Genomic DNA, 12,314 nt, shown 5'->3' on the forward strand with positions numbered 1-12,314 from the left:
ATTGACTGGTGGAATGAGAAGGAGGAGGGGGGGGTCGTTTTGGGTCTCCTGGATGGGTGAGGGACAACAAGCAAAGGAAGAAGAGATGGATTAGGCTTGATGAGCAGTGAGAGTTGGCAAGGAGGTAGGTGGGTGGTTGTGTGTGTGGGGGGGGGGGCGAGTGGCGGACACAAAGCTTTATTTAGTGCATGCCTGCAGGTGTTGCCTAGTAACAGACAGAGCAAGAGAAGAGAAGCTGAAGAACATCCCTGGCTTTTTGTTTTCCCCTCTCTCTCCGCTTCCCGGGCCTTATCTTGCCCCACCACCCCACCGAAAAATGCTAACTCTTACCCCCCCCCCCCCCCCCCCCCCCCGTCCCCAGCAAAGCAACTCTGCATGCCTGACTCTCAATTCTCACAAGCATCGCTCCTCATTAGCAGTCAGCACGGACGGCAGTCAGGAAGGAGACGAGGAAAGGAGGGCAAAGAGAGGAGGAGCCAGCGGTGGAGTGAAAGTCGACATCCGGCTATGTTGTTGCCATAGCATTTGTTGCTCCGTTACACTTTCTCCCTATTGAATCTTTAAAGGAGACCAAATGTACAATCATGTGTGTGCGGGATGGCTCTTACCAGAGATTGCCTCGATAAATCAACTTAATGTGCTGTTGTATCTCCAGCAATCATGGCCATTTCGTGGATTGATCAAGGTGAGATAGAGGGCACTCTGCAGGGGGGCCGGTCATTGGTCCACTTGCAAGATGGAACAAAATAAACCAGAAAGAAGACGAATCATGATTTAACACGTTCAGGCTAAACCATCCAATCTCAATTGACAGACATCTTTGTGTTTTTTTTTCCTTCTTAATTCCAGGATGTTCAAGAAAATGTCATAGCCAAGCCTGCTAGAAGCAGATATGATAAAACAAACCATTTTTCAAAGTGCAAGGAAAGCAGGCAATTGCTAAAAATACATTTTCCCACATGCACTGTGCCATATAAAATATTTATAGTGAGCTTTAGTCTGCTAAGAATGGCCTCGATGCTGAAGCAGGGGAAGGCGGAGCGACTGACTTGCCAAAACTGACTGTTGCCTCCATCCCGCTGCCAGAGCTTACATAAGAGCTAACTGACGTTGACACACTCACATGAATGGCACGAGAGGCTCAGTGTTGTCCACTCGTCTAATTTAGATGATTGCGGCGTACCAGTACGGTCAATTTACAGTCCACTACAAAAAAGGAGGACATTTGTTATCCGCACACGCCATGTTTGTCTTGTTCCATACATGTGCAACTAAGGCAGGGAAAACACATTCATGATTGAACATTTCCACGTAAGTGGATCCCCGGCCGAATTATGCATGCCGCCGTAAAGAACAAAATCACATCTGCCTCCAAGCTGTTTGATATACGACGCAGGGTGAGGTGGGTCGTTATTGCAAATCAGACCTAAAGCTGATCAGAAAAATGGAACGCGTGTGTCGATGTGAGCGTCTCGCAGCCTTGTGCTTCCCAAATCGCCTTCTGTGTGTTTGGGAGCAGAAAGAGGACACACGCAAATCACATCTTATATAATGACAGCAATATGACTCACATGGAGATAGGCCAATCCTATAATCTTTAAGCTTTAGGACCTTATGTCAATGTCACTTCCTATTTTTGCTCTTGGATTGACATTCTGACAAATAGTCTGAACTGTTGAATCTCATGAGCTGTTGCATAAATCGACATTTTTTTACGAGATGAAAAATAGTGTTCTTCAATATTATTACATAAAATGTTACGTTTTAATTTGCTACGCCTTCTCGAGCACTTGCCTTGTCCACTTGGGGGCAGTATAATACAGAGGGAGGGTCCCACATCTGTCTGTCTACATGTGCTGCTCCATAATTTGTGTTCAAATCTCTGTTGATTCAAGGATTAGCCTGTCTATGGAGTTTCCCATTACACTATAGCATTAAGCTAGTAGCATTTAAGGCAGAGCTATGTGCTTGAAATACTCAATGCATCATAATTCTGTTTTATATCAACTCAAAGTGGCAATAAACTTTTTTGGGAGAACCATTTTATAAACAACAAGCTCACAAAACACGTCTCATCTCGCCTGACCTTAACTGACTGGAATATTATGCTAGAATTGAACGTTTCTCTTAGATGCATAAGATTACTGTATTGACTAATGAGAATATTGTGCAGCTTTTGCACGCTCCGGTGTCCGCGGCGAATTTTCAACATGACCTCGTCAATAATTTGCTCACCGAGGCAGATCCATAGTATGGATTCCATATGCTGCTCAGGTTCTCCTGCACTAATGAACAGCGGGGAGGATCAGCAACACAAAAACAAGAGCGCTCGAAGGGGATCTATTAATTAGGATTCATTTGTAATGACGAGGGTGTGTGTGAAGACGTGCGTGTGTGTCAAATGGTTCTGGCAAATTTGTGCACCGCAGCAGAAATACGGTTGTAGCTGAGCATGTGCTGACATGGACAGAATCGGAGTCGTTTTGTAAACCTTTGCAAAAAATAAGACAAATAACCCTTTGGGATATGCAACATGGGGAAATTATCAAATGTCATGTCAAGGGCTGGAATAGAACATAAACAAGTTTTTGCTTGAAAGTAGGACACTGCAGCCTGAAATGGGATTTCACAATGTTCAGCAGCAGATTTAAAAAGAGAAAGACAAAACGCAATCATTTTGAATATGCTGTGTATTTTATTGCACATTCTTGTTTGGTCTCGCAAACGAGCCTTTTCCCACTTTTTTGGACCAAACAATCAGGAGAATGAAATTGTCCAGAGTAGCTTATCTCGGGTCAGATGTGCACATCTGCCGTTGACTGGGGAAAGTTTTACCCACATTTAAGAGGATGAACAGAATGGTGGTGTCAAGATTTTTTTTAGGGGGGGGCGGGATTATTTAAAGTCCCTTTAAGGTGTTGAGGCTTTGCAACTTTGTCTTTCAATCCTGGTAAGATTTTCTTTTCTCCCCGTCTTCCATTATTATTATTTTTTTGTGACAATACCTGCATCATGCTTCAAATGTTCATTTTTGGCAAACCACAAATAAATTAAAACACAAACATTCATATAAGACAATATGACATTTGAGGACACGTAAAAAGAAAAGCACGTACGGGACAGAAATTCCTCTTCACCCTTCAAAAAACAAAACAAAAAAAAAAAGACAAGAGAAGCAGTTTAAGCAGTTTGCATTTTTTGTTTATCTCTGCAGTTTTTCCGAGTTTTCTTGAGAAAAAAAAGAAAAATATACAGTAGGTAGCTACCAATCACAGTTGACATGCAAATATAATACAACATAACCAGCTCAATTAGTGTCTGCTAACTACAAGTCTAAATCTAGAGATCCACAAAATGATTGGCTTGAAACCAGCAAACACTCAGCTAAGAGATATTTTGTGGTACAATATGAAGTCAATTTACAGTATTTCTGCACTGGCAAGTCAAGAGAGGACTATACAATCAACCCTGAAAATGAAACTTGTTACATGGACCCCACTTGGTCATTTCATTTGTAATGAAGCATAAAACAAACACACTCGCATCCTCTGTCTGCCCTTCTTTTCCTAAAACAAACACAGCGGGGTCACGCAACATGGACCCAAATGCCAGCGGGCGGAGGAGAGAGCCGAGCGGGAGATTTTGACATCCTCCATCTTTTGCTTCTCAACCTCACGTCTCTCTTTAATGACGCTTGGCGGAAATGTCAGCCCAATTAGCAGCTTCGCTTCTGACATTTAACTGGCACATCGTAGAAGCCGAGTTCGACGCGTCGCAGACGCCTGCCTGAGTGGCATCGTAACTCGTGGACAGAAGTATTGGGACACCAACTCCATGTTCTTATTAAGTTGTCAACGCAGGTTTCGGCCATTTTGCAACTCACTGACATTTCCGAAGAAGCGACCACCGCTGTGTCTCTCGGCTTGCCCCCCACTCTATAATCCCGAATGTGTCTCTCCGGGCAATCATGTGGTGCTCTGGAGCGTACATTCATTGAAATGGCAAGCCCACCTTGTCTGTATTTCAAGCTGTGCAGGTACAGTAGGTGTGTTTATAGCACAGCGGATTTCCTGCTGGACTTTGGTTGTTTTTACACCAATCGTACACACACAGGCAAAAAAAAAAATCCCTTAAAAACAGTAACGATTCAGGTCTTAGTCATTCACAGTTCAGTTTTGTTTTAAAGGGGTGCGTCCCTTTCACATATCAAACACATAAAATATCTCCTTGCTCACGAAACGGTTGACTATCATTCCATGTATCATACAAAGTCTCTGCATAATGCAACATGTGACTTTTTTTTTCTTTTCCATTCGAAATCAATACCCATCTACGCAACAGTGAGTGCTAAATTTAGCCACGAGAGACAAAGAGAAAGACAGTGGGCGAGCGAGAGAGCTGGGAGGGAGGTGATGATGCTTCATGTACATTACAATCTTCATCTTGCATCCAAGTGTGGGCGACCGCAGTCGACAGAAAAAGGGAAAGAAAGGAGCGTAGGAGTGGGCGAGCTGCCCGTCTATTAAACATTAACGGCTTCATTTCTATGCAAATGAGCCCGCAGACACACGCAGACGACCGGAGAGGAATGTCGAAAGGAAGAGGGAGGGGTCTGGCGTGGGGAGGGGTGAGAAAAGTGCAACCGAGTTGAGTCTGCAGATCCTACACGGTCATGAGGCAAGAAAAAAAAACAAAAATGCGGAAAAGCAAGAAATGCATTCTCAAATGCGCACACACCTCCCTCTCAGGCCTGGGGGAAAAAAATCGCTGGAGAAGTGGTGATGATGATGATAGTGGTGACTTGTCTGCATATTAAAAACGAAATCCCCCCCCCCCCCCGATTTACACGCACACACATACATAAAGAAAGCTACAGCAAAAGGTGAGTGTGACAGATTGTTGAGTTAGCATGGTGTCATTTTGCGCGTGGAGGTCAGGGGTCGGATCTCAGCCGTCCGACACGGGCGGAGACACCCAGCCGTACTTCTCGTGGGTCTTCACCAACGACTTGAAGGTGGCTTCGGCCTCTTTACGGCTGAAGGACTTCTTGGACTTGCCGGCTTTTCGACATATACGTCCCTGCAACAGAAAAAAAATGGTAAAAAAAATGTTATCATTTCTAAATCACCTGTAAAAAGATGAATAATGAAAAAAACTAATCCTTAGAATCTAAGTAAATAAATAAAAACTACTACATTAAGTAAATAAAAAAATCTAAATAACACCCTGACACTATTATTTAGCCTGTCTATGGCGTTTTGCATTATGTGGTAGCATTAAGCTACACGGCATTCTGATTAATATTGCATTTCTGGATTATTGACGGAATAAAAACGGCATTATCACATCGTGTAAGCGAGACCGCACGGGTATAAATCTGCCCACTAGTCACGCGGCATGCGCCTCATATGATCTACGGCTTTGCTACCTCTCACTTTGTTTTATAACACTGCGCCACTTTATTGGCTGGCGGCTTTCTGCTCAAACTAATGAAACAATGTTTCCATGGCCGGTCTTTCTGAATGCTGCACTGCAGCTCAGATATAAACACTGGGATAATATTATTATACGAGTGCCGTCTGTGCTTTAATCCTCTTTATTGTAGCGTGATTCACATTAGAAATGAATGAGCCGTTATGGTGTTACTTTATGAATGCATGAATGGTTAGAACATGGTAGCAGTTCATAAAGACATGGGATGAGCAACCGTGTCTTCCTATTTTGCAAGTTATTGTGAAATCAATCAACCGATGACATGTGAGAGGATCCACAATGTCGTAATGTTGCAGACATTGTGGTTCGGTTCTGGTGGCAGCGACATCATGTGATGTGATCATGCATGCATATCTTCCAGATCACACAAGGTTGCTCGTGACACCTCAAAATGGTGCCTGTCGCCTCGCCGACGAGCCTCATTATTGCCGCCTATTGTTCAAGACTTTGCTGCCATGGCGATGCGCTGGCAAGGAACATAACCTCACTTTCATTGAACAAGTTTTTTTTTTTTTTTAACGAGGCCTCTACTCTGCCATTTGTTTCTTATTTGCAAGCGTGTAATAAGAGTGTCGACCTTACATAAAAGTCTGTGACCCCGAGCGTGAAACACGTAAATTGAGCATTAATTAGCCGCTTCGTCCTCAGACATCGATGAGCAAAAAAAAAAAAAATCGTGTTGCAGTGTTAATAGATGGAAAGTCAAAATAGGGAAAGAGTTTAATGAGCGAGCGCCCGAGGCCTTGTGAGTGTTTATCAATTTGGGCAAAGTGCTCGCTTGTGGGGAGGGATTTGCACAGAGTGGCGGCTGGCTAATTATATGAATGGGAATCGGTCAATGGTCGGAACAGGACAGGCACGGCGAGCCTCCCTTGCATGTTAGGAATCGGCCCTAGGGGACTGGAGGTAGCTTGTTGCGTAACGCGGGCCTGAGCTCAGGTCAGGATGAACAAACACCTGATCAATAGTGGCCGGCATCACATCCGGAACTGATAGTCGGGTCATTAGAGGATAAAATCATGCTTAACAAAATGTTAGCATTAAAATCTTGTGCTAAGCCGTCAGTGCCAGAATGAAATTTTGTATTCATGTCACACTTGAAAGCTCTTACACGCTACAGTTAGCATTAATGGGACGCTTCATCAAACTAACACTGGTGATGTCATCATGCTTGACTGGGACCAGGATTTGCGAATAAAAAAAAAATTTGACTCTGGCTTTTGTGGAATTTGCATGTTCTCCCTGTGCTTTCTGGGATCTTCCTCTCACATTCCAAAAACAAGAACGTGTATATTCAATTAACGTCAACGGGTTTTGAGTTATCAGCAGTTGCCTGGTTGACTGACTCCAGGCTGATGATGTCACCTATTAGGCCGCGCTCATTAAATGCACAACTGCAATTGTGGCTTTATAAAATCAGATGTCACAAGTCATTCTGTTCATAATCTGTAAATATTCGGCTCTGCTTTTTGCTTTCCAGAAAACCACAAAAACTATTTTACGTACGTCTTCTGACAACGGCACTGCAAGACAAAAGGAAGCGAAAGACTCAAAGCGATGACCTACTTAGTGTATACGCACAGCGCTTGTGTGTCATGTGCGTGTCTCATTGTTGACTTTCATCTCACCACTCATCAAAATGTTGATCACAAAAAGGCCGCCAAACAAGAAAGGAAAAACACATCATGTGTATTTCGGATTAACATGGCCTCGAGCGCGTCGGAGATGATCTGGGACAATGCACGACATGCAAACACCGTCTGCGGAAGACACACACACACACGTGTGTTCTGTCCACCCACATTAATCAATACTGTTTCCATTAGATACAAGGAGACACTACAGCGCAGTCGTCAATCTGCCAACTGGGATGCCGAGCGCACAAATAATCAAGCTCATCTTGAGATGATTCTTCATTAATTCAACAAAAAGCACAAAATGACAGGGTCGCATGGAGGACAATTTCCATCATCCTGCTAAGCCTTGTTGACAAAGAGCAAAGTTATTTTCCCACTAAAGCTCTCCTGGTTATAACGCTGAGTGCATTTGAGGATGCAGCCATTTCCATTGGATGCTGCAAAACACCGAGAGGGGGGCAGGATTTGACGGGATTACATAATGGAGTTGATCGAAATCACACAGGTCTGCAATCGTGGCATTCGTGCTGCCTGCTTTTCCATCCCCGGGTGGTCTAATTATTAGTACGTTGGGATTGCTCGCCGTTAAGGGGGAAAAAAAAAGGACACATATCGTGAGCCTGCGTGACTCCCACTTGGTATGCGGGTCTCTATTGCCAGAGGATGCTGACTGATGAAAGGCAATCAAACAGAGACTGCAGAGAGCTTTGGGAAAGGGAGGGGGGGGGAGCGTGGCGTGAAACGGGTGCCGTAAAGAAACATCCATTTATCTTCTTTACGGCTTGTCCTCATTTGGAGAAAAGCCAATGTGGGGAAAGCGTGCAAAATCCACACGGGAAGGTTGTGTCAAATTTCAAACCCAGAATCTCTAAAATATGAGGAAGATGCGCTAACCATCCCGCACCCTCATTTTTTTTTTTCCCAGTTAATTCATTTTGTCAGATGATTAATATTATCTTATATTGAAAAGCATACCCCAAACTTGGATCCATTTTTTTTCCCTCGACATAAAAAATAAAGATATAGGGGTGACTTTAAGATTAATTTGTGTATTCTCATCTCACCTGTCCTTTTACGAGGCTGGCCGCAAACTGCCTCATGACCGCCTCCACCGTGTAGGCGCTGGACCATCCGCGAGGGGTCAACAGCTCCATGCAAATGGCACCGCCGTCCAACACGTAGCCGTTCTCCAAGCGGGGCGTCAGTACCCGCATGAAGGGCGGCGAGAAGGGGAAGTTGTCGGGGAAGGTGACGTTGAGCAAGATGAACTCGGTGCTGGTCTCCTTCATGTCCAGCCACAGCGCCGAGTCCTTGTCCACCTGGTGCAGCTTGACGTTCCAGTCGAACAGGTTGTCCTCCACCAGCTCCACCGTGATGAAGTTGTCCCCTAACCTCCGGATCTCCTGCAGCTCCTTCATCAGCCTGCGCGTCCTCACTTGGGTGCAGTGATGCCGGTGAGGGGCGATCGGAGGGACGGAGGAGGCTCCGGTGCTTTTATTCCCGCCTCCCCCTGTTTGCTGTTGCTGCTGTTGCTGTTGTTGTTTCTCCTTGGCATCCTTGCCTGGCTTCTCCTTGTCCTTGGCGTGCTGGTCCAGCTTCCTCGCCTTAATCTCCGGGGTGCTGAGGATGTTAGTTTCGTTGGCCGTCTGACAGTTTTTGTTATTTTTCTGGTTCCCTTTGGTGCCCTTTAATGAGCCCTGGTGGTGCTTGGGGTCTTCTGTGTCCCGGTCGTGCAGGCGGATCAGACCGATTTTCCGCAGTAGAGTGGCCATAATTTAGTTTATAGATCTGGTTGGGATTTCTCCACCGATCCCCCCCTCCCCCTGCAGAGGGTCGAGATTGCACCCTTTCCCCCACGCGGATGTTCACTGTGGAGTTCACCTTGCTTGCACCTCTCACAGATCTCACCCTTCACTGCAGCCTTCAGGGGTGATCACAGCCCACGATTCTGCGCTTTTCCTCTCAGTGCATCATCACAGAACTGCGTGACTAAAGATAGAAATCGAGAAACAAATAAATAGCATCTTAATCTCTTCAAGACAACCACCTAAGCAGTTTTCTTTCCTGGATTCAATCCCTCCCCCGCCCCATTAACATTGTAGCCGCAGTACGAACGGACGATGATACAAATGACAAACGCTGCACGTCATTATATCAAAATGTGTTGAATTAAACGAATACAAAGACAACAAAACGCCTATGACATCACGATAGATGAGGTCAAAAATCTAACACCTGCACGACATAAACACTCATAAACACAATTCATAGCAAACCATAAATGTGCTTACCCAAATGCGTAAAATCCACAGGATCTTCTGCAAATAGCCAACTTGGATGCGTAAAAAAGACGAGTCCCGATGATCCACAAGAGCTGCCACGAAGGTGAGCTGCAGGAAAGCGCTTATAATAGTGCGTGTCTTTGTGCGTGTTAAGTGTACTTGTGTATGTATATATGTGCGTGCAGCTGCCGCAGCTCTCGTAATGCAGGGGATGACGCGCAAGCAGACCAACTTTAACGCTCAGCCCACATACGCACAGTAAAGACGCCTTTCAAAGTAAAGCTCGTCACGCACGAATTGTTCGTTTGAGTGTGTGCACTGTGCAAATTCAAATGATGCCATAAACCATGTCAAAATAGGCATTACGGGTTATTGAAAATGTGGTATTTGATTCCATTCAGGTAATTTTAGATAATGACACATTCACAATATTTACAGGACAAAACAGGACATTTTAATATTTTAATCCGCACAGTCGTCACTCGTCTACAAATCAATCGTATTGCATTATTCGTGAGTCACACTTCGCATCGTGATGACGACAATGCTTTTATTGCGAAAGCGGTGATAACGTTTCCTGTTCATTTAAGGATTGACAGGCAGTATTCGTTTTTACCCACCTATTTTATTTAATCTCGTATTTATTTACTATGAGAATAAGTACTTTTCTCACACAAAATAAATCATAATTGTTTTTTTTAATATTACGCCGTAGATTGAAAAGTGAATTACGCGATGACGCCTTACTATTCTAAGCTTTGTTTTCTGATAAATATGTTGAGATGTTTTAAGGACATTTTCATTAATACATTCAATTAATATTATCAGGAAGCATTGCAGCGTTTTGTTTAAAGATTAATATAAATAATGCAGATATACGGTCTTTTTCCGTTCAGCAGCACGACATTGTGATACAGAAACCGGCACCTCTTCATTGGTTGTCACTATGGCAACACACCAGAGCCCAGCAGCGATTGGCTGCAAAACTGCCGTAAAGTAAAATGCACTTTAGCTGCGCGAGCATATCTGGCTAGCGAGAGAGCTTGGTTTAAGGCACATCGGTTTTAAGCCATTTCTCACATTAACATTTAAATGGCGGAGAAAAATGAAAACCTCGAAGAACATCTCGAGAAGTTTGTCGAGAATATTCGGCAGCTTGGAATTATTGTCAGCGACTTCCAGTCGAGCAGTCAAGCGGGACTCAACCAAAAATTGTGAGTCATGTTTAAATCGACGCGTTGTAAACATCGACGGACAATAACTTCATTTTCTTTTAACAGAAATTTAATGATATCGGGATTGCAAGATATTGAGAAGTGCCGGCAACAACTGCATGAGATCAACGTACCACTGGAAGTCTTTGAGTAAGTATACGACGTTGTTGACCTTACCATCATGTACTATGTATTATTATTATTATGTATTTTGCCTGTGTGATATTTTTCAGATATATCGACCAGGGTCGAAATCCACAGCTGTACACAAAGGAGTGTTTGGAGAGAGCCTTGGCCCGAAACGAGCAAGTTAAAGGAAAAATTGACACCTTGACGGTAAGAAGTCATACAGTAAGCCTATCACCATGACACATAAGTGATTTACAAGCTTCTTCTGTTACAGAAATTCAAGAGTCTTCTCATCTCTGAGCTCGGCAAAGTCTTCCCGGAGGAGATGTCGAAATATAAGGCAATACATGGTGATGATGCTCCATCCTAGTGACTCCTACACTGTCACCTCAGACTAGTCAACCTGTGACAATTACAGTACAATTTTAAACCTCGGATCATGAACGAGAATCTGCGATCGCAACCAGACTGTGCCAACATTGAAAGTTCATTTAAATGGACTGTGTTGGCTGGACAAATGTTCCTTTTATTGCATGGACACTATATTGGCAGCAGGGTCAAATTCAAACTCCATATTGTACATAAGCTCTTTTCTTCAGTGGTGGTACTTATTTATATCTTTTTGTAATAATTCATAAAACATATAGTAACAACGCTTGTACATAAAATTGTTGCTCAGGCTGTGATAATTCTGAATGCAGGATTTTATTTGTTTTTTTTTTTTGGACCTGCCCAGCAACATGTCTGCGCTTCATTTCTATCCTGTTTGTATTAAAGGTTTTGTAAGTATTCATTTGATGTGTAAAGTAGCATTCTGTTCTAATACTGTATATTAGTGAGCTGCCTTGCCAGCGGACGGAGTGTACCAAATCTACAAAGTGTTGGAAAAATATGAGCATGATGATCAGATTTCACAGGCTTTTCTTTGCAGCCTTGTCTTTTATGACAACAATGCGCGATACAGGATTTCCGTTTTAGAGCCCTCTTAATAAAAATCCGTACAGATAATGGCCACCAATATGGAAAACTCTGATAATTTATTCCATATCCGTTGCCCTAGTATGGTTCAGCTGCCTTAAAATTACATTATGTCCAATACAATTATTATTTTTGCATTTTTCATATTTAAATATTTAATAATTGGAATTTTAAAGAGCATATTTTGATAGTGGCTTGGTGCATTCAGCCTAGCATATAAAATTTCCACCAGTCCCCCTTAGATTGCGACAGGCACACAAAAGCAGTGCAAGCCACCTTTGATGTTCAATGTCTTTTGGATGCTAATGCTAAGCAGTGAGTAGCCGCTGAAGCCGAGGCAATTTGTTTGCACGGGTGAGGGTCGCCCATCTCCCCCTTCCTCTCGCATTGTGACCAGCGCCTGTCTCGCCTCAGCTCCGTGACTGTCATTCAACTCCTCTGTGCAGGTCAGGAGGCGGACCCGGACCCCCATCTTCCTTCTGTTGCATTTGTCCCCATGGCAACAATACCCCCCCCCCCCCCTCCCTACGTCACGCACTCTTTCTCTCCACCCTAGACAATTCTATGTTCTGCGTAGGTTT

The 12,314-nt window shown here is 43.8% G+C and overlaps 2 protein-coding genes and 1 long non-coding RNA gene across 5 annotated transcripts in view; 1 reads left to right on the forward strand and 2 right to left on the reverse strand.

Annotated features, from left to right (window-relative positions):
• Positions 1-12,314, reverse strand: part of LOC133144314 (uncharacterized) — a 194,888-nt gene that overhangs the window by 4,188 nt on the left and 178,386 nt on the right. For 2 of the 3 annotated variants that reach the window (XR_009710650.1, XR_009710649.1), the window contains one exon: positions 609-728. This is a non-coding gene — a long non-coding RNA (uncharacterized LOC133144314). Of the gene's footprint in view, positions 1-608; positions 729-1,123; positions 1,207-12,314 lie in introns of all 3 variants that reach the window. The other variant, XR_009710651.1, reaches the window with a different exon arrangement.
• ube2ql1 (ubiquitin-conjugating enzyme E2Q family-like 1) lies at positions 2,673-10,348 on the reverse strand. Its single transcript, XM_061266888.1, has 3 exons — positions 9,422-10,348; positions 8,195-9,119; positions 2,673-5,079 (listed from the first exon to the last, which is right to left on the reverse strand). Exons 2-3 carry the CDS (start codon positions 8,900-8,902, stop codon positions 4,948-4,950), a joined length of 840 nt encoding a protein of 279 aa, XP_061122872.1. The 5' UTR covers positions 8,903-9,119; positions 9,422-10,348; the 3' UTR covers positions 2,673-4,947.
• med10 (mediator complex subunit 10) lies at positions 10,486-11,548 on the forward strand. The gene is made up of 4 exons (XM_061266889.1): positions 10,486-10,626; positions 10,693-10,776; positions 10,860-10,962; positions 11,030-11,548. The coding sequence occupies exons 1-4, from the start codon at positions 10,505-10,507 to the stop codon at positions 11,123-11,125; spliced, it is 405 nt and encodes a 134-aa protein (XP_061122873.1). The 5' UTR covers positions 10,486-10,504; the 3' UTR covers positions 11,126-11,548.

Source organism: Syngnathus typhle, linkage group LG20 (assembly GCF_033458585.1).
Source record: "Syngnathus typhle isolate RoL2023-S1 ecotype Sweden linkage group LG20, RoL_Styp_1.0, whole genome shotgun sequence".
Taxonomy (NCBI): Eukaryota; Metazoa; Chordata; class Actinopteri; order Syngnathiformes; family Syngnathidae; genus Syngnathus; species Syngnathus typhle.